The sequence below is a fragment of the Pseudochaenichthys georgianus genome, chromosome 3 (genome assembly GCF_902827115.2).
Source record: "Pseudochaenichthys georgianus chromosome 3, fPseGeo1.2, whole genome shotgun sequence".
In the NCBI taxonomy this organism is placed as follows: Eukaryota; Metazoa; Chordata; class Actinopteri; order Perciformes; family Channichthyidae; genus Pseudochaenichthys; species Pseudochaenichthys georgianus.
This window is the reverse complement of record NC_047505.1, coordinates 13,771,848-13,799,831: the sequence shown is the minus strand read 5'-3', so window position 1 is coordinate 13,799,831 and position 27,984 is coordinate 13,771,848. Positions and strand designations below refer to the sequence as shown.

The 27,984-nt window shown below is 40.1% G+C and overlaps 1 protein-coding gene across 1 annotated transcript; it reads right to left on the bottom strand.

Moving 5' to 3' along the window:
- Positions 1-489: 489 nt before the first annotated feature.
- Positions 490-14,987, bottom strand: dnaja2a (DnaJ heat shock protein family (Hsp40) member A2a). Its single transcript, XM_034107799.2, has 9 exons — positions 14,802-14,987; positions 13,492-13,551; positions 12,177-12,406; positions 11,422-11,502; positions 11,202-11,335; positions 10,917-11,113; positions 5,672-5,816; positions 5,032-5,159; positions 490-1,629 (listed from the first exon to the last, which is right to left on the bottom strand). Exons 1-9 carry the CDS (start codon positions 14,877-14,879, stop codon positions 1,441-1,443), a joined length of 1,242 nt encoding a protein of 413 aa, XP_033963690.1. The 5' UTR covers positions 14,880-14,987; the 3' UTR covers positions 490-1,440.
- Positions 14,988-27,984: the final 12,997 nt, after the last annotated feature.

The following is a 27,984-nucleotide window of genomic DNA, read 5'->3' as shown; positions in this document are numbered from 1 at the left end:
GGTTACATGCTACAGAAGCATGTTGCCCATAAACTACATGTCCCACAATGCATCTCAAATATGACTTTTTTCTCAGAATTTGCCTTTTTTTCTTCAAAAATATGCATTTTTTCATTTCAAAATGTCACTTATTTCTTTTTTCTCCAGAATTTGGCTTTTCTTTTTAAATCATTTTGGGACATACGCACTGAAGAGACTTGCAATTATTTGCCCAAGAATTCTGCTTTCAGACGTAGTTAATTATGAAGTTATTACCCTATCCGATGATAATCCAATGCAGAGGCAATGTTGTAATATAATACATTATTTTATATATATTAAACATTTATATATGTATGTTTATATAGTCTTAAAGTTACAACCGGCCCTTTGAGTGCAACCATAATGCTGATGTGGCCCGCGATGAAATTGAGTTTGACATCCCTGCTATAAAAGATCACAAAACATCACTTAAGCATTTATAAGAAAAAAGCAGATCACCACACAAAGTGATATTTCAACAATTTATTCAACAACTTCATCAACATTTTTTTAAGAAGTGTGCTGCTTCATTTGATGTTTGATAAGTAACCAATAACCAAAGCTTTTTAACATGCACATGGTCTCAGCACAGATACAGGCTTTATGTTCTCCTCAGTTTTAAAATCCACACAGCTTTGAGTACAGCAGCTGAAGAAGCTTACCAACAACCAGTTCAATGATATACACACCAATTCTCTGTTTGAATTAAAATATAAAGAAAAGGAAAATAAACAAGTAAAAACCTACAAAGGAAATAAAGCTGTAAAAATCAGAAACAAATCCTAGAGATAGCGCCGAGTGGAGGAAACCATGAACACACGAGTCCCGAGGATCTGCACTTCACATTGCTCAGCTGCTTGGTCTGTGGGTGTGCATGTAGCTCTTAAATTAATTATGTAAATACTATGAAAACAAAATGCAAGTCACACACTCGGCAAACAAGAAACATTCCTTTCTTTCGACAGATCTGGAGCTCCCATTAGCGGAGGGGAATGGTCTTTAAAGGGGGCTGACAAACGGGTAGGAGAAGGGGGGGGGGGGGGGGGGGGGTTCGCCAGATCATAAGTCCTACATGGCATTCACAGGGGCAACCTTTTTGTTTTGATACATCTTAAATACAATAAATGATTTCGACCTGAATTTGCCGTTTAAAGTGTCTGAATCTGTTTCAGGTGCAGTGGAAAGTCTTTGGCTGCCCCAGTGTCGAGTTCTTCAGACAAAGATCAAAAAGATCCGAGCACACGGGTCGATAACATAAATCAGCGATTCCCCGCGCCATGATTCAATATGTCGCTTTGATCTGTGTCTGAGGAAGCCCTCTCACTCTGACCTACCTCCTTGTTTACTCTGCAACTCATTACATTTTCTCCCCAAGTACAACATGGGTCATGTGTGGGTGTGTGTGAGTGTGTGTGAGGACTACTGGTGGGCACATTGCACCCCCGGGCCGTGGTGGCCCCCCTCTTCGTCGGAGCTGTCGTTGTAAGCCTCTCTGCGGCCCCCGCCTGATGAGCCCTGGCTGACGTCGTAGTCCTGCAGGTCCACCTCCTCCGTGTCTGCCGTGATGATGGGCGGCTCTGACCGTGAGGGCAGCATGTCCTCCAGCTCCTACACATGGAACACATTCATCAGAATGGGGCTTAAACAGGAAGTCTCACCATTCTTGTTACACGCCAGTGGGGTCAGTAGTGGCAGAGATACAGGACGAATTTGACGTTACTGACTGACAAAAAATAAAGGGGCCCGATTCTGCTCATTTTCAGGTTCATATCTGTATGTAGTGTCTCTACTGTGACACGTTTCCATGCTCTAATGTTCAAAAAGCTCTTTATGTTTCTCATACTGCAGCACCTCTTTTCACCCTCTGCTGAAACCAGAGCTCAGTCTGCTCCGATTGGTTATCTGGCCAGCTCTGTTGTGATTGGATTACGTATTAAATATGTCCCGCCTCTTAGCCTATCACATATAATGTATTGGAGCGCTAGCTAATAGAAGCGCAAGCGTCAGAGAGTGATGAGGGGAGAGTGTGTTAGGAAAAACTCCCTCTGGAGGAACTTTGGAATTTTAGCCTTTACAGACCATTAGCATACAAGCTATACAACACACAGGAAAGAGCAACCGCCAAAAAGCATAATACGGCCTCTTTAAAGGTCCCATGTCTTGGCCATTTCTACAGATCATAATTCCATTGTTGAGGTCTACTAGAATAGATTTACATTGTTCAATTTTCCAAACTCACATTGGCTTCTCATACAGCATCTCTGTATATGTGTATTCACTCTCTGTCCTAAACGCCTTGTTGGAGCTCCTGCACCCCCTCACTGTGAGCCCAGTGTGCTCTGATTGGCCAGCTCGCCCACTCTGTTCTGATGAGTCCACCACCAGCGGAACATCAGTGATTATGTGTTACAATGGCGTTAGGAGCCAGAAAATGACACCAGTAAGGAAAACAGATGAGAAAGCTGCGTGGGGTCTGGGTGCCGTGTTGGCGGGACGTTGCGGGGCTCGCTGCTGCGAGGAGCGGACAATGTGGGCTGGGTTACTGGTTGCTGCGTGGGGTCTGCGAGACACCGCGGAACTCAGCCTGAGCAGACACACACAATCACAGCCAGGCTGTGAGCTGTGAGAAATTCACTGAGCCGCTGAACTAAGTGCTCAAACAATGACCTTATCCATAAACAAAATAGCTAATCCTTGAATTAATTGTATACATTCAGCTGCATTTATGATCTCCAGCCTTTCAATAATACATTAGAAATGATATGAATGCAGAAGGTGAGGTGTGTATGCTCACTGTACATTAAGGAAGAAAGACTAGAGCCAAAAGCTTATTGTACAGTTCAGGGTTCATACACTTTTTCACCAATGATTTTCAATGAATGTTCCATGACTTCTCAATGACCTTTACCTCATTTTCCATGACCAAAACAAAATTACGACTGAAAATGGTTTATTTGAACATGGAACAGGAAAATAAGGTCTGCATATGAAACATGTAGTGCCTATCTAAAACACATCAAATAGTAGGCTTACTAGCTTCTACACGCTAAAGCAACTGTAGTCAGGGATGCAAACTTATCAGGTATGAAAAAGGTGACAAGGATCCGAGCCCCCGACCCCACGGGATATCGGCTTTAAAATTAGGAATAACAGGATTTTAGCAGTCGGAACAACTAAAGCAGCAGGTAATAATAACAGAAACGCCAAAGAGTCACATCTAATAGACAATAAAAAGCATTTATTTTAATTGTGTAGCAGTCAGTTTATAATTTTGGCAGCACTGTTGAGCATTTTGAAAATGTATTGTCATGCCTCTGTGCAAGGCTTAGTCTTTCTATCTGTATAGCCACTGGTGTAAAGTAACTAAGTTCATAAACTCAACAAGTACTATACGTGGGTACAATTTTGAGATACATATTTCAATGTTTTACTACTGTGTACTTCTACTCCTCTACAGTTCAGAGGTACATGGTGTACTTCTCCTCCACTGCATGTATTTAATAGCTTCAGTTACTTCACAGATGTGGAGGAATGATGTGAAATATAATCAAGTGTTGAATCAGACTTTAGTTCCACCTGGAGTAAATCCACCAGCTACCCTGCAGTCTACAAAGTACTTCAGACTTGCTGCACCTTCACCAGCTTTGAGAACACTTTCATGATCAATCATTATAAAACATATCATATATATTATTCTGAAATGGACCAATCTGCACAACGACTACTTTTACTGTCGCTACTTTCACTATATTTTGATGAGAATACTTTTCTACTTTCACTTGAGGAACATTTTGAATGCAGGACCTTTACTGTAACAGAGTATTCCTACACTCTGGTACTTCTACTTTTACTCAAGTACAAGACCTGAGTACTTCTACTTTTACTCAAGTACAAGATCTGAGTACTTCTACTTTTACTCAAGTACAAGATCTGAGTACTTCTACTTTGACTACAATATCTGAGTACTTCTACTTTTAATTAAGTACAAGATCTGAGTACTTCTACTTTTACTCAAGTACAAGACCCGAGTAATTCTACTTTTACTCAAGTACAAGATCTGAGTACTTCTACTTTGACTACAAGATCTGAGTACTTCTACTTTTACTCAAGAACAAGACCTGAGTACTTCTACTTTTATTCTAGCACAATATCTATACTTATACCACCTCTGTTTATAGCCTATGAAAAAAACGATTAGAAAACGAAGGCTAAAGCTAACGTTAGCAGATAGTGACAATGTATGCTAGCTAGCTAGCTCAACGATTCCTTAAATAATATTGCGACAGAAAAACGTTTCAGTTCACATCACGCTCTGCCGCTCTGCTCTGAACACCTGAACGGCCCGTTCTAACAGCTGTTCACCAGCGGAGGAGTCTGTGCCACAGTGACTCCGCACAGTTAACGAACGCACCGTAGCTAATGTAGCTGACCTTCATCCCGGAGCAGCAGAGTTCAGCCGACAGGCAGGAAGACTCGAGCACACAGCTCGCGCTTCATATATTAAAAAATAACACCATGCGCGTCATGATGGCACATAACAGCTGGCGACCGCAGATTATTTCGGCGATTAGATAAAATGTAAATTAAATTTGACGCAACTTTAGTTACATTTCCATGACTTTTCCAAAACTTTGGGAAAAATATTGTTTTCCATAACTTTTCCAGGGCCTGGAATTTGCATTTTGAAATTCCATGACTTTTCCAGGTTTTCAATGACCGTACGAACCCTGACAGTTTCCCTTATGCAAATCTACAAAGAAACGCTTCAGAGGGAAATCTAAATGTGTGTTTAAGATTTGAGTTGCTGCTGAGGTTGCGAAATCACTCTGGGATGTCTAGCTCTAAATCTGACTCCATACGTCATGATAAGTACACACGTTATAACCAACACTGTTGGAGTATGCAGCATTAGATGGAGCTCAAAGCTGTTCTAAATATGTATTTCTACACACTAATGAACCAAAGAATGCTGAAAGATGATAGTGAACAGTTAAAGGGGTAATGTCGTACCACAAGCTTCTCGGGGCTGATCCAGTTGTTCTCTGGGAACTGGACATCAAACTTGACATACAGGTCTCCCTTCTCAAAGGGGTTACGGTACTGTGGCATGCCCTCTCCTCGCACCACCCTGACTGCGGCTAGAAAAGATACAGCAGGAAAAAAGAATATTAGACCAGGCTTATTCACAACTTGAACGACAATCATGGTACGCTATATTCTCTCCGCTGAAGTTTGCCTCAAGCGGCCCTAATGTGTTGATGTTGTTAAAGGGATTTCTTTTTGCCGATTCTTAACCAGCTTAGTTTCACTGAGTGTTGACAGTGTGTGCATCCCAACAGGACCCAAATGACGAGTCCCTGTGTCGCGAAAATGAAATGATACAGGCATTGTGGGAAGTGAGAGAAGGGGCCAGATATGGTCAAATTAAAGAATATTTTTGGTTAGGAGAATAGTGCACAGGAATAACACCTGTGGGTGTAAGGAGAACGTGTGAAACTCTTGAACAATATACACTCAAGTTATTTAGTGTGCTGAGGTAAGAGGGCATATTAATGTTACACACTTCCTTGTCCTGCAAGTAGATGATATTTACCTTTCTAATATTTATTATGTACATTTGATTGGTTAAAAACAGTATGAGAGTATTAACCTGGTTCGATGACTTTGCCAGCGGGGTACTTCACAACGATCTGTCTCCCGTCTAAGTGTTTGAGCATGAACTGGAAACCGCACAGCGCCTCCACCAGCCCCAGCTTGTGGTTCATGAACAGGTCTTTACCATCTCGCCTGAATGTCTGAAAGCAGAGAGAACCGGACAGTTAAAAGCAGCTTTATACCAACATTATTGACCATGGGACATTTGATCAATGGCATCAAATGACCAGTTCTCACAATCAACAGACAGACCCGCAACAAAATTAATTATTATCTAAAAATAGCTTTGACACCGGAGTACTTTTCCCCTTTAGTTCCGATAGTTGCTGGGATTTTGCGTTCACACCAAAAAGAGAACTTAGTTCATGAGAACTTTTCCCCCCTTTTCAGTCCCTGCTAGAGAGCAGGTACTTTCCTGGGGAGAAAAAAAGTTCCAATTTCTGATTGGCTGGGCGAATTGCAATCCACGCCCCGTAAAACCTTGAAAAGTTTTGTGAAGCTGCCATTGTATTTGCTGGCATTAGCATTATTATCATTAGCCCCGCGCACCAAGGGAGAGAGACTAACTTATGGCAACACAAAAGAAAACATGGGAGCGGTGGAGATGAGGAGGTGTCGGCGTTCTGGCGATTTACTCGGAAGGCTTCAGTAGAAGCTGCTGGGAGTCTTCCCAGCAGCTTCTACTGAAGCCAGTCCCCAACTCCGGGGACTTCGGGTGGCAGTGTACGCCGTGAAGTTGTTCGCGGCCTGCCGGTAAACCCAAAGCAGAAGAAGAAGTGACGTCAGCAACTTCATTTGCATAATCTTCCCTCAGGGACTTATCCCGGTGTGAATACGATCTGCTCTTTAGTTCCATGGGGGAACTAAGTGCTGGGAACTAAGTACAGCAAAGTACTTGGTGTGAAAGCGGCTATGGTTCAGTTACCTATACAAAGGCTTTATGACAAAGCTAAATTGTATTCATCTTGTTTACTAAATGCACAGAGACGAAAATTAACCAGCCTGTCTAGACAAAAACTGTGTATATTTTCAATGATCACACCTTACTTTCTACCAATGGAATGTCAGTAACATCCACAATTAGAGATGTCCCGATCCGATCACGTGATCGGAGCCGATCACGTGATTTTTAAAAAATCGGAATCGGGAGAAAAAGATCGGGGATCGGGAATCCTTAAAAAAATTATTTTATTTAATGTTACAAAACAAAAATGACCATGTTCACGTCTTAAAGTCACCCTGAGGACTTAGTTTTGGTTTAAAATTACACAACAACATGTATGTGTTGCTTCTTTTGGGCTTGTTTTCATAGACCTGGTTGCTTATTTCTCTGAAATCTGGCAACAGAGTGGGCGCAGTGTCTAATAGTAGCAGTAAGCTAACGAGAGGCTACGTTCAGCTGGTGACTCGGGAGTCGAGACAGAGAAAATGTCAGCAGTTTGGAAGTATTATTAAATTGAAAGCGAAGGCAGTGTAACAGCCAGATGCAATGTTTGCAAGAAGGAGGTTCCGCGTGGTGGAAAGAACAGAGCTACGTTCAACACGACCAATCAAATACGATTGTTTGTTTTTTCATTCCCCCCCCCCGTTTTTTTTCAAATTGAATTTATTGAAATCTCCAATATCAAGGTAAGAGCTTGTGCCTCTTCGGGGGGTGCTAACACTTAACCATAAACTTTATCGTTTACTTTCTCCGTCTTTATATGTAGATATTACTTTTCTCCGTCACGTTGTTTCCAAAGCAACAACAACTTCCTGTCAACAGCACTACCTCTCCTTCAAAATAAAAGCATGTCCACAAATAGGAAGCCAAGACAAATTACACTTAAGACATATACAACTGCAACGAAAGTAACAAACACAATGCGATCTCCTTTTCAATTTCAAAGAACACAAATTAGGTTACATTAACAAATAACTATAAAACAACAATACTGTAGTGAATAACAAAAAGAAGTGGTTTGCTGCTGATTACTATTGAATTGTGTTACTCCAGTAAGATGGAAATATAATACTTTGTTTATTCAAGTTATGTTAAGCTGCTGTTGTTCATTGCATTATTACTAGACTAGTTAGTCTTAAGGCTAGAATTCTGCACTAAGCCACATTTTTATTTTATTTTATTATTTGTGACTGAATGTGAACTTGTGAAGCTAGTCCAGCTACCTCTTTCCAGTAGTTATTTTTGTTTTGTTACTGCATTATCTGCACTCAATTTGTTTACATGGTTATTCTTTGGTGGACCACTGATAAGCTTTATTTAGTTTTGATCCAATGCTGCACAACTGAACTGATCCAATGCTGCTGTGAAAAAAAGAAGCTATATTCATGTTGGATAGAATGGATAGTTGGGTACTGTCATTTAAATTAAAAAAATAACCTTAAGGGACAACGTGAATGCTTTTTTTTTTCTTAATGCATTGCATAAAGATCGGATCAGGAAAAATCGATATCGGCAGATTGTCAAAATCAAATGATCGGAAGCAAAAAAAGGTGATCGGGACATCCCTATCCACAATACATGTTAGTGTTATCTGTAGGTCATTTTGCCTCCACCAACCACTTCGATACACTGACACCAATGACGGATGGCTCCTTAGAGAGAGAGCGCCTGAGGCTGAGCTACAGCTCAGATTGCTGCTCCAGAGAACACAAAATCACTCTGCATCGTCAGATAGAAGGACAGGTAGCTTTGTCAGCTGCTTTTCATTAATTGGGACACATTTATTTTGGTGCTTTTCAATTCGCACAAACTTACTGGTTGCTGCTGCAATACTTTTTACATGTTAACTTACTCTTTTATAATGCTTTTACTGATTTTTTTTACCATGGATTTGCACTCATTGTGTTTTACTTCTAATTGCTTACTTCTTTATTATGTTAGTCTACTCTTTTTCTTGCCCTTAATCTGTAACCAGTGTGAGAAAAGGTTTTTAGAGAGTACTTGTCCATGGACAAGTGAGTTTGGCAATTTACTTTTCACTTGTCCAGAATGGACAAAAATTGGGGCCACTGGAATCTTCTTCTTCGCCATCGTATTTTACATTTTCCCACGGTTTTTAATGACACTGCTAACGTAAGTGAGCGGTAAGATTTTACTGCATCACACAAAGGGTTGGGTATCGTTTGGATTTTAACGATTCCGGTTCTGCTTTTCGATTCCGGTTATTTTCGGTTCTCGGTTCCGGTTCTTTGAGAGGGTAAAAATAAGTCCCATGACAAACTGGGAGAAAAATATATTTATGAAAACATTAAGTCAAATCTGTATTCCTATTTACAAATCACTTCATACTGTTGAATTTCTTACGGTTATTGAATACAATTATATAAAAATAATCTCTGCATTGTTTAGTTAGTTCTAAGTGGTGCAGTTTGAGAATGTACAATTGGCCCAGTGTCCTCTGATGTTACACTGCAACCTGCCTGTGGGACAAAGTCCAACCACACATGTCCAACACATAAGCCTAATAATAATAATACATTATATTTATAGTCCTAGCGCTTTTCTACAACTCAAAGACGCTTGCACGCATTTATTTACTTTTACAAACAGTGAGCAGCTGCCCAGCTGCTCACTGTTTCAGGGTATATGCAGGAATCCTGAAGTCAAATTTAATACCTTTAAGACCCTTTCCATACATTTTAAGACCTCATCGCAACTTCGAGTTCTAACCGGTTACATTGGCGACACAATTTACCTCACATTTACTATATTGATTGTAAGATAGCACAACTAAACAGAGTGCAGACAGACTACTGAAGCCTCCTCTCCACATGAACTTCAACCTCTCTGTGAAGGTCAGGTTTAATGCAGCATGCTGATTTGTTGCTTCTGTGCTCTTTCATTCCAGTAGAACTCCTCAGAAACCATTAGAAACCAGTATTTGACCAATAAACAATACAATTGACAAAACTTTGAACTATGAAATATATTAAACTGTGGTGAGCTTCAGCGGGGTAATGCCATATGGGAGCTACCTCACAAATACCCAGGGGTTAAATTGGGCTGGGGCTGTCCGGGGCTAAGCCCGGCACATAGGACGAGGCTCTGACGTCATCACCCTCACACATTTGTCATATGTTTACAAAAAACAATATATATGTTAAGACTTTTCTCGTTCTTAATATAGACTATATTTAGTGTCGATATGTGTTGACCTTACTTTAAAATAGCAGATCTCTGTGACCGGAGGGTTAGGCTAACCCTAACCCTTTAACAAACGCTCTTGATCTTGCAAAATAATAACCAACTAAATGAGAAGAATTTTAAGCAGCAACAGTAAGTCTGATTTTTTTCCTGGTGCAGCGTTCTAAATAAATACATAAAAATGAAGTTCAATACTAGGGATGGGTACCGAGCCCCAGTTAAACGGGCCCGAATTATTAAAGACCGTGGTACCGTTAAGCTCCAACGTTATCGGTCTTTTTATCGGTACTGGAGACATTTAAAAAAGATATGTCATATGTATTATTGCTACATAAACATTATATTGCAGTTTTAGTGTCGCCAACTCCGTTTCTAATACGCAAAAACACAAAAAAATGCATCTAGGATGTATTTTCGATCTTTCCAATCCAGACAAAAGATCTCTCTCCCCCGTCTGTGTGCGAGGGGGCGGGGCAGTTTACACACACACGGAGGAGATGGCAGAGAGAACTAAGCGCTCCGAGGTGTGGTTAAACTTTACCCGTCTCGATGCTCGTTACCAAAAGTGCAATAAGAGTTTAGCATGTGAGGGCGGTAACACGAGCAATTTGTCTAAACATTTAGCAAAAGTGCACCACATCCAGACGGAGAAATGCACCGGGTTCGACTGTCTTTCTAGTAGCTCTGTAGCCCCATCCACTAGTAACGTTTCCACGTCAGGTGTTCTGTATGCTAGCAGCAACACATGGAGTTAACTACATTATACAAACATGGGTTAATGATTAGAGGTAACTGAGATATTTAGTTTGTTAAAGTTTCAGCTATTCTGTTTACAGTTCTGTCATCAGATTATTTAATACGATTTGTTAAAACATTGTTGTTTCTTTTGATGTGAAATATTATTTATTTAATTTAAATAAAAAGCAATGTTCATTTTGTTTACAATTTGTTTAGTTATCTTTTTTCTTCTCCAAAAGAACCGATAAGAGTACCGTTAAAGGACCGGATCGATAAGCGGTATCGATAAAAGTAGTAGTACCGTTAAAACCTTAACGATATCCACCCCTATTCAATACGGTATTGGCCCTCTTACCTCATTCTCTTTTTCCTGCAGGACGAGGACGATGTCTCCAGGCTCGACGCCAGGCGCCTGGTCAGCCTCCCCTCCGAAGGTAATTTTCTGGCCGTGCTTCATGCCTTTGTCCACGTGCACCTCCAGGATCTTCACCTCCTTGAGGACTTTTTTGCCCTCACATTTTTTACAGCGATCCTTCTCACTGATGACTTCACCTGGAGTGGATTAAAGGAGAGAAGGTTAGGAGTGTGTGCAGGCTAATAAAACAGACAAACTGCTTCATCACGGTTTAGTTCGCCTTACCTTCTCCGTTACAATCGGTACACACAGACTGCATCTGTTGGACCATTCCTGGGGCCAGCTGTCTGATCATGATGCGCATGCCTCGTCCCCTACATGTTGTACATTTTTGTACAGCGCCTGTCTTGCCTCCCTGCCTACACAAATGAAATGGGATTTATTGTTAGAAAAGCACAAAAACACAGCAAAAGACTAAATAATCAATGTTGGTTTTACAACTTACCCATTACAAGTGCTACACAGTACATTCTTGCTAAGTTGTAATTTAGTCGTTTTCCCGTTGTAAACGTCCTCCAGTGTCACCCTGTAGTAAAAAAGTGTGATGGTTAGAGACTATTTAGTGACACAAGACAGAAATGTTGGAATACAATGTTGGCTTATTATAAAACCATAGACTTTTAAAGGGCCCCATTTCCTCGAGATTGTGGGAAACGGTATTTCGATGTCTGTCTGTACACACAATCTGAAAGATTGACAATAAAGTTGGACTTTGACTTGATATTTGTGGCTCTACTGTGACATGTCTACATGCATCCAAGTAAAAAAAACAAAGGGCACCACGGTCTGCTCTGATTGGTTAACTGGCCTGTTCTGCAGAGATTGGTCAACCGCTTAGAGATGTCCTGCCCCTTAGCCTATCAAGTTAAAAGCGGAAGTGTAACAGTGATGTCGCTATGATATAGAAGTATTTTTTATATATACACAAATATATTAAATGCTTTTGGGTTGGTTTTTAAGTGGATCTGCACCAAACAAATGTGTTTTGCTGGCTCAGTAGAAAACCATTTGTAAGCCTAGAGATTGCTGCAGATGCACAATACCTTATTCAAAATGTTATCAACAAAAATTGTGCTTCCTGCGATTTCAATATTGTGGTTGTCCATATTGGGATTTGATAACATTTTAATTATTTGTGCAACCCTAGTACAAGCATTCAACTGAAAAAGCCTATACATCAGTGTACAAGCTTACTCTTACTTGAGTGGATGGACCATGTCCTCTCCTCTCCGCCGACCTCCATTCCTGGCGCGACTCCCCTGGCCACCCATGAATCCGAAAAGTCCACCTCCGAAGATGTGGGAGAAAATGTCGTCCATCCCGGGGCCACCCCCACCGCCTTCCCGTAAGCCTTGTTCTCCATAGCGGTCATACAGTTCCTTCTTTTCAGGGTTGGTCAGCACGTCATAGGCAAAACTGATTTCTTTGAACTATGTATTGAGAAGTACAAAAAAATGTGACGAGGTGTCATTTTTTACATCATATCAACAGCATATTAAACACAGCTCAGGACATAGAACTTTTAATCTTTCACCTCAGCTTTTGTGGTAACTTAAGTGACATTATTCTGAGCAAAGCATTTCTCAGGTTGCTTACTTCCGGGTTTTAGGACGTGTCACTGCACCACTCTATACACATGCATAAACTTCACAGCGGGGGGAACTTGTCATAAAGTCCGCGAAAATAAAGCCCACCCATATAGAGGGAAGATATGATTGGTCAATTGTACTGCCAGTTGACATTACTCATTGAGTTACTGTAGCTGGCCCTCTGTGAATTTACAGCAGGACCACCAATCACCTCCTATCTTCACCTAGCAGAGACGAGCTTCTTTTATTTAACCCTTCACATTCCTACAGAAACTGAACAGAAAGATTCGAAGGATTTATTTGGAAATGTTATTTTAAATGCAATGTTGGATGTTCAATAAAAAGTTCAATTTGAAAGGATTATCTGGAATTATTATTATATATTATCATTATGTCAGTGGTCTAAAATGGTCTGACAACGGTGCCGACAATATTATCGTTTATCACAATAATTTCTGGGAAAATGTATCGTCCAACAAAATTAATTACCGTGACAGGCCTACGCATGGGTTCCCTCGACAAAAAAGCAATGGGATTTCTCCATAGGACATTGGAAAATAGCTCGAAATAAGGTCTGTGGAAAACGAACCTGTTAGGTAAATGCACGTTTTGTTCAGCCGGATAATATCCACGTCTACCCTACTTTTATAATTTTCTAATCATAAATCTAATCGATAGATTTATGATTAGCATAAGTTCGTTCATGATGGCTCATGTCAGTTTAGGTCATTTGATCATCAAAGGTAGGCCTAAGGTGGGCCGCCGTGCCGACTTAATTCATTTTTCATTGTTACTTGGCTGTGGGTGCCCTGTCATGATAGGTGTTTATATAAATGGTGTTGTTTTGTGTGGTAGAGGGTCGCTGTAATTTTTTCGATGGAAGGGGGTGTTGGCGTCACTGGAAGGGAGTGTCATAAATATCTTACCTTGTCGCCAGCATTTGGGTTCTTGTCAGGGTGGTATTCTTTTGCCAGTTTCCGGTATGACTAGAAGTACATAAAAGAGAGAGCATAGTTATATAATAATCATTGTAGTAATGCGCTGTTTAATGGAATCACACACCTGTATGACTCAAGTTCATAAAACGGAACAGGGTCTACTTGTTACGCAATCACACGTGACGTTAAGCACTGACGGATGGAAAGTTTATTCTCATGGGTTTAATGAGTAAGTGGCTATCAGGTGATTTATATTACGACAGACCCAATTATTTTAACTGTATTATACCCATGACTTAATAACCATTTTGTCTAAAAAAACAGTACTTCAAAATGTCTGACAATTTAATCACTAACGTTTAGCATAGCGTGCGTATGCTCATTAGCATTTCTCGCTAACCAGAGATGTCGTTAAGAAATCGTCCTATGAACCATGACAACCCTTTTCCTTAAAGTCTAACATTGATAAAGTGTGTGAATTTAATATCGTACACCAATGGAAAGACTTGCATCAGGTCTAGCTCAGATTGAAATGGGTAAAATTACATGCAACAGGAACGTGACGTTAGCTCATCTGTTAGCGTTAGCCTGTGCTAGCGGAGTTTTAATTTAAGGTTAACAATGTAACGGTACTTCAATGTTAGCATTATATCTAGTGAACTGGCTGGAGGTTAAATAAAGCCTTGATGCCCACAGAAAGTGAAACCGTAATTATTGACAACCAATAATAGCAACGTAACTGTACCGTAAAATTGGCATTCAGTAATGCAAGGTTCGAAGTCGACTTATTTTAATCATTTCTTCACACCATAAATATGTCTTTATCATCAAGCTATCTGTCAGGGTTTTCCAGCCATTAGGAAACAAACACTATAATTAACGTTACCGGTTTCCAGAAGCTTCGAAAGGCTTAACGTTAGCTAGCTGACATGATGACAAACACCTGAGCTAAAGCTAACGTGAGGTCAATCGTCTTATTAGTAACGTGACAAGCAACAAACTCAATGTCACTTTTAATGAACGTCACCCAAGTGCCCTGTTCTGTTTAAAACCAGACGAAAATCCATATTGACTGTTGCTAAAATAAAAAAGAACCCTGATATTACAGAACCCATGAACATTTAACATTACAGCCGCATCGCCACATGAACACCCAGGCCGGTTAGCATGTTAGCCTAGCAAGTTGGCTAACTAGCTTGCTGTGCATAACAACGCATTTCCTGATTGTAGCAATTGACACTCACAAACATAAACCTGGTGTAATTTCGTGGTTTGTTCAAACCTTTCAGTGTAATTACCTTCTTCAGCTCATTCTCAGTAGCGTTCGGAGTCACGCCGAGAATATCGTATAGTTTTGTGTCTACTACAGTCGCCATGGTGTTGCTGTGGATGTTGCTTCAGCAAGGAGGTGGGTGGACAAAGAGAAAGAGCCGGTGGAAAATGTTTTTGCTCGCCTCGTGTTTCAGTTTCCGGGAAGAGAGACGCTCCGTGTGGGCCGCTGCTGCCTCCAGGCTGCGGGGACACCACATTACTGCTCATTGAAAAAAACATTCTGAATTATTACAATGACATACTTTTTTGAAAGAACTACTTAGTATGTTATTTAGTATACACAGAATGACGCAACATCATTATACAAATAATGACTTAAAACTCAAAACATTTCTTAAAATATTAAAAAGCTATTTGGGGAGATTTAGTAAATCTTTTGAGAAACACCCTTTTTTTTATTTCAGGCATTAATTAATTAATTTGAGGCTCTCAGTAATTATTTTTGAAATGTAGGCTACTAAGGGTGCATTCACACCTAATAGTCCGTTTTATTGTGCGCACCAGACGACAGTTTGTTACATTGTTTCATTTTTCAGAAGGTTCGGTTTGCGTTCACACTTGTATACAGTCTATGGTTCACACGGGCAAAACTCAAACGGACTATAAACTTTAAACACAAATCAGGTAAAAACGCAAATCCCGGCAATTTCTACCGGAGCCTCCGCCATGGAGCATCGGCACTTTCGACAGATTATTCTCATGCTGCTGTTAATCTGGAGATCAACAGACACTAGCGGCCCGCGCATAATCAGACAACGTCCATTAAAAAACATTATAACACATATAATGAGAGACGTTCTGCAGTAAAGAGGGGCGTTTCACCGACCCAAATGAACCGCACCAAGCGGCTAAACCTATGGGCTAAACGCACCAGGGTTCGATTCAACCGGACTATACAAGGCAGGTGTGAACGCGCCCTCAGTCATTTCATTTGAGGTACTACAATTTAAATCATTATTTTAAGATACAACGTCCTTTAAAAAAAGAAAATGTGTCATGTCATTATTTTTGAGCTACTATATCATTTTGTTGATGTAATTGGTCCTTATTGTTTAAGGACATTAGTCAGAATTTTGAGATAATAGCATACTGTCTGTTGCCCCAGGCAACAAACCCATTTTTTTGGACCTCACACTGGCCCTTTCATTATTAAATGTTTTTAGGCCTATATAATGTCACAAGACATGTTTGTTTCCAATAAAATGAGGGAATGATAATGGGTGTGACCTTTTGTCTGGGGGCGGAGCAGTCTTTATGCAAGCAAAGCCAGATGGGACCAGGACCACCACCTGTAAGAAACATTTCACTTTACAACATATTTAAAATGTATATAAATAAGATAACAAATATATGCATGTGCATGAATATGTAAAACAACTACAATATTTGATTGTTTAAAGACTTATTATATTTTTCTTTTTATGCTAAAACTATGTTTTTTTGTTCGTAGCCTCAGGGCAACACTGTGCAGTTAGACCCCTTTTGTCCAGTCAATATCATGGAAGTGTGCAGATGTACTCAGGTGTAAAATTATGAACCTATTCGATATGTTTACTTTACTATCTGATAATTACAGGAAATGGACACCAACACATTTTATGGGCAGAAGGGACATGATCGATCTGGCCATTCCATCTGACAGTGAGGACAGTGAAGGGGACAATAGTCAGGAAGAGTGGATCCCTGAATCATGTTTGAGAAATAGTAAGGTTAAGGGTCAGTCAGTATCAGTCAGCAGAGTAACACTAACATGTGTGTTTGTGTGTTTATTTGGCAAGCATATTAGTGGATGAAGAAAAGTTAAATAACAAATTCAATTGTGTGTTTCTATTTGTGCTTCCTGTGTTCTATTAGGATAATGCGTGTCTGACAATGATACTTGTCTGTGGATGAAGAGCAACACGAAGATGTAGCAGAAGTTGATGTTCCTGCCAACCTCGGTGGAAAACCATCCACAATGCAATCTACAATGATTACTAAATGTGAGCTATGTCAAAATCACAAACACTGGTTCAAACAATAATGCACACAAACACTCAAGATAGACTGAAACACTTATGATCATACCTGCATACACAGACTACCCCCTACACTGTTCCAAGAGTAAGAACTAAACATGGAGAAGCAGCGTTTAGCTATGCCCGAATATCTGGAACAAACTCCCTGAATCCTGCAGGTCCGTTGCAACTCTTAATACTTTTAAATCCAGACTAAAAACGTATCTTGTTGTCGCTGCATTTGAGTGAGCTGTTTAGATCTACACTGCAGTATGGCTTTTATTCATGTATTCTAATTTATTTAAATTTGTAAAGCACTTTGAATTGCCGTGTGCTGAAAGGGGCTCTATAAATAAACTTGCCTCACACACACACACACACACACACACACACACACACACACACACACACACACACACACACACACACACACACACACACACACACACACACACACACACACACACACACACACACACACACCACACACACACACACACACACACACACACACACACACACACACACACACACATACACACACACACACACACACACACACACACACACACACACACACACACACACACACCACACACACACACACACACACACACACACACACACACACACACACACTAGGGCTGAATGAGTAATCGATTTTAAATCGAAATCGCGATTTTAAATGATGCAAATATGAAATCGCAAAGCCTGCGATTTTTTTTAGTTTCATCCACACTAATCAAAAGTGCTGTGCTCCACATGAACCAGCCATTGTTAACCAATCAGAAGTGGCCCATGATAGAAGGTGATAGACAGATTGATCCAATCACCTGCCAAGTATTTTTGAAATACTTTTCCAAATGGCTTCCAATGGAGCTTTCCTAGATGGTTTGGTGAAACAAACCATCTTAGTCAGGTTAGTAATGCTCCATCACATGTTTTACATCTATTACAGGGTGAATGTTAAACTGAAGCTTGACTTTAAAGCAACCCAACGGAAGTTTCATGTAAGTTTAGTTCTTTCACTCGTAGCTCGGGCTGCGAGGGTGCTAAAGACGGGAGCATGTTGATACGACCTTCTTAGCCGGAGATATGGCCGCATTTTACAATAAACTTCAGTTGGGTCACTTAAAAACAAATATCGCAAATCGAATCGCAATATCTGTCAGAAAAATCGCAATTACATTATTTCCCCAAATCGTGCAGCCCTAACACACACAACTTATTTTTCTTAGATAGATTGTTTATGATTGCACCATGTAGTGGACATTTTTATCTTACCTTATATGCTTAAACCAAATGCTTCTCAAAACATTGTCTAAAACACCTATATCATTTCCTGAGATGTGCTGTTTTCTCTGCATACTCTAATGGGGGTTTTATTCCCAAGCGCTTCAAGGCCACAGAGGTGATTTGGCAGACTACTCCTCTTCACACAAAGTCTCACAAGAACTTTCCTATTCTGAGCTCAAGGACAGGTGTCTAATAACAATATGAGACCATGTGAAAACAGATTTCTGAGCTTCCCGCCCTTTCCTGTATATAAGCATTGCTATTTTATTACTACTGCGCACACTCCTGCAGACTATCCTATACTCTGTGAGACCTGTGTCTTTGAATTGTGTTTTTGTATTTGAAGCTTCAAATAAATAACCAGAAAGACAACTCTGTCTGTTTCACCATTTATTTTTGATCTTTCTGACTTGTGAATCTCCACAGTATTGACTGGGTCTCAGAGTTCCATAACAACCACCAGATACCAAATCAAATTCCGTATGTGTAAACTTACCTGGCAATAAACCTGATTTATTTTTAAATGGATATAATATCAGGGACCCCCAAGCTCCTAAATCACATGGTGAAACATTGTTTTCCTCCCAAAATAACAAGTCATGCTATAGGGTTGAGTAATTATTTTTAATTAATTAATTAATAATTATTTTTCCATGTCACTCCTAATAAGAAGTGTACTCAATTTTTTTTTTTTTTACAATTGAATTAACACCAATTAACCATTATCTTTACACAACATTATGGTTTTCATCTGCCTGCGTGGCCCTTGAACATTTAGCTGTGAGATGGATGGCTGCTGGGATGGGTAATTTTCCTGCATGTAGGGCCCAGCTGTGAAGTGTGGTATGCCTCAGGTGTGCTCTGCACCTGCTTCCCGGCTTCTGCTTGTGCGTTGTGTGTTGGGGAATGTATGTCATGTTTTGTTCAGTTTTTGCTTTATATGAATGCAGTGAGAAGTAAAAAAAAAAAAAGAAGCATATCCATTGAATGTAAATTGATTTGAATGGCCATCTTAAATGCCCATGTTACATTGAGGTTTTTTCATTTGGTTAGCTAGAGATGTTTAGATATTGTAAATCATTTTGAACTCCCCAAAAAAAGACTTGAGTGTTTAAAACTAGCAATAATGACTTTACTTATAATGTATTTTGCAGATAATTTTTGAATTGTGTATAATAATGCATAGCTCTTACAGTAGTTATTAGGTGATATATTACCTTGCATATTCATCAACTAATTAACATAAAGCTTAGATAAAAAAAATTCAAATCTTTAAATGATTTAAACTTCAACCAGCTAAACATGCTGCTTTCCATACCAGCATAATGTATTGGTTATTAACATAAATCTACCTTCAGGCTCCTGGAACTACATGCATCTGTGTCATAGAGGATCACCAGAGCCTAATGTATGCAGCCTCTGAAGGTCACATCTTTATAAGAGAGTGCCTTGAGCATTACACAGGACTAATGCATCATGACAGAAAAGGAAAGAGTGTGGAATATGTGCTTGCAATGAGTGAGAAACAAAATTCAACACATTTGATGTGATTGGTTAGCTGGCTGGTTTTGTTACAGATGTCCCACCCCTTAGCCTATCATGTACGATGTGTAAGAGCGCTAGCCAATAGAAGTGCTAGTGTTACGCAGTGATTTCATTATGTTACAGAAGAAAACAAATGAGTCCAATGGAGGCATTTCAGGCAGGCGGGGGGGGTGTGTGTGTGGGAGAGCATATCCTTATGGAGGGAACATTAACATAAAACAATATAAGACACTACAGGACAGGGAGAGCCCCCAAAAGCAGAATAGGGCAAATTACACTTGTTGAGTCATGCAAACACTTTGGCTCGACATCTGACAGTCATTCAAGATTAATACGACCCAGTGGCGTAACTATCGACGGTGCAGCCGGTGAAACGCACCGGGGCCCAGAGCCGGCCAGTGGCCCAGAGCCGACCAGGGGCCCATGCAAAAACAAATATATCTTTAAAAAAATATATTTGGGGCCCAAATGGCATTGAACGGTTCACGCAGTCTTCAAAGTAACCAAGCAACCTAAATTAATTTGTAATTTGTCTGTCCAATGACCTTGCTCCCTTTCATGTCATGTGATACCTTGCATGATGAGCGAACTGTTTAATCAATCTCAAAAGTTATAGGTACTGTAGCTAGCAGCAGCAAGTTCGGCAGTATTATAAAAATTATAATAGCTTGCATTTATAATGTACAATAAACCAAAGCACAAGAGCGGCGCTCAAAAGAGAAAGGACAAGAGATAACAAGGAGATGTAACGAAAATTAGACCGTTTTTTTGTCATAAATCGTCCTCGAAATCGAGCGCTAACATTAGCAATGTCGACGTGCAGCGGCAGCCGGAGATGGAGGCTAACGATAGCTCACTTGCTTCACCACGATCATTGCCATAGCTCCACAAGTGAAGCTGTATCCGTGGCTGTGCGACTTCTTCTCCAGCCAGCCAGGAGGAGAGACTGGATTTGGCTGTGCCCGGCGGTGGTCCAACAGTTCCCCCAAGGGCCCCAACCGATTTCATTTAATTTCAAACCTTTATTTATACAGATAAAATCCCATTGAGATCATTGATCTCTTTTCCAAGGGAGACCTGTTCAAGTAGTTCCACATGAAACATAAACAGAACAACAAAAGGACATCAAACAGCATCATTTACACAATTATCCACATAAACAGGTACCAATAGCTTCTGATTGAGTAGCATCCAACCGAGCTTTAAAAACATTTAGTGGCACCAGATTGTTCAGTTTCCATTTAATTTGCAGACTATTCCAAGACAGAGGAGCTGCGCATCTAAAAGCTGTCTTCCCTAAGACAGTCCGAGCAGTTGGCACATTTAATAAAACCACAGCATCCGATCTCAGGCAGTAGCCACTTACAATTCTCCGTGAGATCAGGGAGCAGATATAAGATGGAAGTTTCCCTAGCATGGCTTTGTATATAAAAATGTACCAGTGACTGAGCCTCCGTACAGTTAGTGAAAGCAAACCAGCCCTTGCATACAGGGTACAGTGATGGGTTAATGCTTTACAGTTTGTCACAAATCTCAGTGCACTGTGATACGCAGCATCTAACTTGACCAGGAAATTGGCAGGTGCATTCATATAGACCAGATCCCCATAGTCCAGCACAAGTAAAAAGGTCACAGTGACTAGCCTTTTCCTGGCCTCAAGCCCGATAGGGGACTCTATGGCGCTATTGAGACCCCCGACGCCAAGATCAAAAGCTATATTATAGCAACCGGTACATGTAGGCCTACCGGCCCATTCCCCAGTGACAAACATCAAGGAAACAGGTTTAATCCTCTTCTTAATTCGCTGTGCCGTTGTCAGGCTGTGGTGGTTTGAAGCCAGGGCAGGTTGTTGTTGATAGCCTATACATGTGGCGCTTCTGAGTGGTTGTGTGTGTCCATGCGTCTGTGAGCGCATCAGCTTGTGCTTATGTTTGAGGCGATAGGGGGCCCCAAAACAATATTTGTACCGGGCCAATCACAACCTTGTTACGCCACTGACACGACCCCAACACAATTAGAATAAAACTATGCTTCTTGTGTATGATTTAAGGATGTCTGTCTTAACTTTTGTGCAGCCAACCTTCATGTGTGTCAGTGCAACACATCCTCACTCCCAGGTCGGCCTATGTTGACGTTATGTCAAGTCCCCTCTGTCAGCTTTTTCCAACGCAAGGAGGGGGCCCTTAGCGTACATTTTCAACTTTCCGGGATGTCCATAGGATTCTATAGCTCCCTAAACGTATGTTGTAGACGACTTGAGATCGCGAGCGAATGCTACCCGCAGATCCATTCTCACAGCGTTTATCAACCTTTTTCTTACTCAATATCAAGCCACACTTATTGTTTTTACTTCTTTATTTTAATTTGAATAATGTAGGACTTTTGTTGCCGTCAATTCTGTGGCGGGATTTGACGCTCATGGAAGCATGGCATTTGTTTGTGTTCACTGCCCTTAAAGGCAATGTGAGCGTCCATTCTCATTGGATAACGGAGAATTGTACACCCGGAAGTAAGTATTCCCTTTACTGTCGATTGATTTTACAGTGATTATCTGCACTACTCATCGACTAAAAAACACCAGATTATCCTTGTTAATTACACAACATTGATTGGTTTAAATTGTGTGCAATGCTTTTGTATTTTTCCCCTTCGATTCGGAGAAACAAATATTTTTTCGGAGTAAAGGATGGCAGAAGACACTACACTACCCAGAATCCCTAGCTATCGTTTGGACTACACCATGTGCTCTGTTTGACATTACGTGATCTTCAAATTTCTCCCTGCAGAAAAAAAAAACATGGCCGAACTTCGTTTTATTCTCGGTGGAAAATGCCTATTTTAAAGTTAGTTTGGCCATTAAAATGCGTTTTGATGTCATTTGATGCGAGAAATATGAGTTGTTATTTCAGATTATGTGTGCAGTGGATGTACATGATCTTTAGTTTGCTAGTTATTACGACGATTACTTCAGGAGATTGCGTCCATAGCACGTTTTCATTGTTACCAAGGTGGTTGCTAGGGACGCTGCTATCGATATTATTTATGTTATGTTGTGTAACTGTTTAATGGTGTTATCTTTATTGCTACCCCCTTCCCCGTCAATGTATAGTGTTGGTCCACAGCGCAAACGTATTAGTTTAACAAAATCTGCATCTAAAGATACGTTATTTTCCCCTGTGCAATTCCAGTCTCACATCACACAGCACATCGTCATTAACAAATACCGGAAACAGACCGAAAATATTTAAAAACAATAAAATAATACTTTATTCCGAGTGGGCTTGCTTTTCTCTTTGAAAGTCATCACATAACGGCATTGTAATACACGGTTCGGCTGCATTAAATATTACATATCTGCCGTAGTTCTGTATTTATAGAACCCTGATGAGAAGACAAACATGAGGAACTGAAAACGTGACGTGGATCATAAATATATCAGCCATTAAACAACATCTTACATTTCTTTTCACACAATACGTCTCCTTGCAGTATCAACACTAATTCGGCTGACTTTTATATTTGATCCAATTGGTAGATAGGCTGTATTTACACCATAAAGGTGCACAGCTGATATAAAGGGACACCTAGTGGTTAAAGCATGTTATTGAATTTCATTATTTTTATTATTAGATATTAATAGGATCCCTATAAAGTATATTCATTACTCGTTATTCTCTACTAATAGTTAATTAAAGACTGTATATAATGACTATTTTGCACATCCCTTTCAAGATTTCAAGATTTTCTAAGGTTTATTGACATATCATATAGGCCTACACAACTATGGTGTAGTTCTGCATTGAATGCAAAACTTGGGTTTCCTCAATAGTGCATTACAAGACATCTATCAGTGCATACCTCCAGCAATGTTAACTATGTTGAAGCACTTATTTTAACTGATATTATACATAATGTATTATACTCTTATAAGATGTATGTAGATATTTCATCTTCGGCCTTGTCAGGTATAAGATAAGATGGACTTTTATTAATCCCTCGTGGGGAAATTGTTTCTCTGCATTTGACCCATCCTAGTGTTAGGAGCAGTGTGCTGCCATTTTGAACGGCGCCCGGGGAGCAGAGTGGGGAACGGTGCCTTGCTCAGGGACACCTCGGTAGCACTTGGTCTTGCCGGGACTTGAACTGGTGACCTTCCAGTTCCCAAGCCAAGTCCCTATCGACTACGCCACCACCGAGGTATTGAACAATCAATAAATAAAGAACACAGAATTGTTAAATATAAAACACAGAATTTGTGTGATTATACTAAATGATTTACAAATAAACACCACTGCATATTTACAACTGTTACACATGCTGATGTAACGCAAATGTTCCAACTTGGGATCAATAAAGTATATCTTATCTTAAGCTGATCTATGGCTACTGCCATATTTGCAAAATGTGCCTCTGAACCTTGACAAGTGCATGTTTCAGGCTTATCAATTAATGTAATGTAATGTAATCAATTAACAACAGGGGTCACTGTTGGACCCGTTCAAATCCAGTTTGGACAGTCTGCCGTGGTTGCATCCCATTTCAAGTGCTGTTCGAGGCTCGAGCACACTCTCCAATCACAGAGCTTGAGGACTATCACGGGGTTTGTCAAACAGAGCACATGGTGTAGTCCAAACGATAGCTGGGGATTCTGGGTAGTGTAGTGTCTTCTGCCATCCTTTACTCCGAAAAAATATTTGTTTCTCCAAATCGAATGGGAAAAATACAAAAGCATTGCACACAATTTAAATGTTGTGTAATTAACAAGGATAATCTGGTGTTTTTTAGTCGATGAGTAGTGCAGATATCACTGTAAAATCAATCGACAGTAAGGGGAATACTTACTTCCTGGTGTACAATTCTCCGTTATCCAATGAGAATGGACGCTCACATTGCCTTTAAGGGCAGTCGACACAAACGAATGCCGTGCTTCCATGAGCGTCAAATCCCGCTGCAGAACTGACGGCAACAAAAGTCCTACATTATTCAATTAAAATAAAGAAGTAAAAACAATAAGTGTGGCTTGATATTGAGTAAGAAAAAGGTTGATAAACCCTGTGAGAATGGATCTGCGGGTAGCATTCGCTCGCGATCTCAATTCGTCTACAACATACATTTAGGGAGCTATAGAATCCTATGGACATCCCGGAAAGCTGAAAATGTACGCTAAGGGCCCCCTCCTTGCGTTGGAAAAAGCCGACACAGGGGACTTGACATAACGTCAACATAGGCCGACCTGGGAGTGAGGATGTGTTGGTCAGTGACTATGGAGAAATCCAGTTTTACACATTTTGAACTTTATGTGTTCTGTTTAAACGGTTGAATGGATCACAGTCAACATTCAATTTCAGTGTAGATAAAATAATCATCTCATGAAGTTCATTTATAAAGCAATGCTGTTAAAGCTTTCATACTACTCTCTCCTCTCATTTAAATCGAATAACTTTAGTACACCATCCAGTTACTGCCTAACCTAAGATACCTGTATGCACAGATTTAGGCACAACTGGTTTCAGGCTCCTTTTAAATTCAATGACCAGTAAACAGCCCTACAGCCAGATTCTTGTGTTCTACTGGGAGATTTCAAAGCTTCGGATCTGATGTTTTTCATGATTTCTGTTACTATTTAAACTAATTCTTATTGTGTTGTTTCTGTTATGATGGTGATCTTTTTCTAAGGTCAAAGAGAGCTTAATCTCAAAAAGACCACCTGATTAAACTATTACAACTAAAATATTGCCACCATTTAACTAGATATGCTTTTTTCGTGATGCATATACAACCCAACTATCTTTAGGTCTACACATTTTCAGCATATAAATCATGCTTAAAACATCTTTGCTTGTAAAATCCATCTTTGTTCCTACCCTCGTCTATTGTCATGACCAAAATACAACCTGATCTCACCAGAATGCGTGACTCCACCATGACTCCTTAACACCGCATTGCGTGGTGGAGTTGCGCATTCTGCTACATTTACGTGTCGGCACCACGCAAAAAACCCCAATGTAAAGTGAATGAGGCTCTTTTGTCGTGGTGCACACACGCATTTCTACAACGTCCCGCAGTGAGCTTGTATTCTATAAAACGTTTTTAAAATCTACTTTATAGCTTGTAGTAACTCACGGGAGGCTTCTTTTATTTTATTTGTATTCATAATAATTTTTATTTTTCGTCAGAATGTAAAAATTGCATTAGTTACGAATTTTTGTTCTCAAAAAACAGTGCATTGTGTGTAATACAACTGTGATTTTGATTAAATTAGTTAGTTTTTAAGGAAGGCCAGAGCTTCAGCTGTGTCAAATAGATTGTTCCCTTTAGTTAACGTTATTTAAAAGATAATGATCATGTCCCTTTTATTGTATTACGAGCGTCCATTCCCATTGGGTAATGGAGAATTTTACACCCGGAAGTAAGTATTCTCCTTACTGTCGATTGATTTTACAGTGATATCTGAACTACTCATCAACTCAAAAACACCAAATTATCCTTGTTAATTACACAACATTGATTGGTTTAAATTGTGTACAATGCTTTTGTATTTCTCCCCCTCGATTCAGAGAAACGAATATTTTTTCGGAGTTTTTGGATGGCAGAAGACACTACACTACCCAGAATCCTCAGCAATCGTTTGGGACTACACCATGTGCTTAGCTTGACAAACCCCGTGATCAGTCCTCAAGCTCTGTGATTGGTTGACCTCCAACTGCATTCCATATAAAAACGTTGGTAAAAGATAAAATCATACTTTATTCAGCAGTGCTTGCTTTACTCTTTGAAAGTCATCACATGAATGCATTGTAATAAATGGTTTGGCTGCATTAAATATTACACATCTATCGTAGTTCTTTATTTATCTACAGAGATCGGGCATCAGAATAGACTGGAAACTATTCTTTTACCGTTCTGTTTTAATTTCACAATAAAGTTAGTAGTAATAATCTGTTTTGATATTATTGTTTTTTATTAACTACTATACCGCTGGGTCATGTTAAGACCATATTTTCTGTGTTGCTGTGGGGTTTTTCCATCGCTTTTGTGTTACAAATATCAAAACAATAACAAAATATATCCGTCGTAAACTAAACCAAAAACAGCAGTATATTTTATTTTGTTAACACTGTAAACTTGACAGCTTTTTAACCCGCACCTCCTACTGGTTAAAGCACGTTACAAGCGAGGGAACGCCCACAAAACGTCACATCTGGTTCGCGTTGGGGGGGGGGGGGAAACAAACCGGCTTCCACAATGCCCAGGAGCTGCTGTGTGCCCTTTTCTACAACTAACAAGCTTAAAAATCCAAATCAAAAATTTAATATTTTGCCCAACGGGAGCACAGAGCCCAGGAGAAGAACCCGGTGGCTTCAAGCGATCCGTCGGGAGGATGAGTTTGGCCACCTGTGGGATCCAAAATCCAAACATGTGTACGTCTGTAGTCAGCACTTCATTACAGGTATGACAACGTTATTCACACAATAACAGTGTTAATTGTTTCGTAGTTAACATGAATGTTCAATTACTAGTTTTAAGAGAAGTTAACTAACTACTACGTTATGCAGGCTACCTTACTTGAGTATACAAAAACACAGCTATGCTAACAACACTGGTGGTAGCTTCCGAGCTTTCTGCAGTTAAAATGTATTTCACCCCCTTCTCATTTCGTTTGTGAACTGTCTTAAACTAGGCTTAAAATACGAGGACAAAGCCCACCCAGACTACACACCCTCGCTGTTCCCACATAAAAAGACAAAGTCTCCCAGGTCAGTACTTCAGAGGCTGGAGAGAAGGAGGAAGCGTGAGGGTGTTCAGTCTGCCCAACCAGAATCCCCAACATCAGAGGGCCCAGCACCAGAATCCTCAACATCAGAAGCTCCCATACCTCTTCAGGAGTTAGAGAGAAAACAACTTTATGAAGAATTGTATAATTTAAGAGGAGAAAGAGATGAGGCCATGAAGGAGCGAGCTGAAGCCATCAGAGAATTGGAGACGTTGACAATTTCGGTAAACACTGTGAGAGAAAATGACACTAAATGTAAAGTCATGACAGGCCTGTCATGGACAGTATTTGACACTCTTCATCAGTACCTGGTACAGTTTGTTAAGTCACAGAAAACATCCAAGATGTCAACACAAGACCAGTTCTTTATTACTCTGGTGAAACTGCGGCAGAACCCCTCAACTGATATGATGTGTGGAATATTTGACCTGGCACATAGCACTTTTTCCTGGATGTATTCTCCCGATGGTTGGATTTGATGTACGCCAACATTTCACCTACTCAAAATACAAAAACTGGACAACAGTGAAGTATTTC

What these genes read in the sequence shown, in the direction of transcription:
- dnaja2a (XM_034107799.2), bottom strand. Translation starts at nt 14,879, where the DNA reads ATGGCGACTGTAGTAGACACAAAACTATACGATATTCTCGGCGTGACT. An exon ending in ACCCAAATGCTGGCGACAAG is followed by an intron (nt 12,407 to 13,491) that starts GTAAGATATTTA and finishes CTCAATACATAG; the next exon opens with TTCAAAGAAATCAGTTTTGC. An exon ending in TGGCAAAGTCATCGAACCAG is followed by an intron (nt 5,160 to 5,671) that starts GTTAATACTCTC and finishes TATCTTTTCTAG; the next exon opens with CCGCAGTCAGGGTGGTGCGA.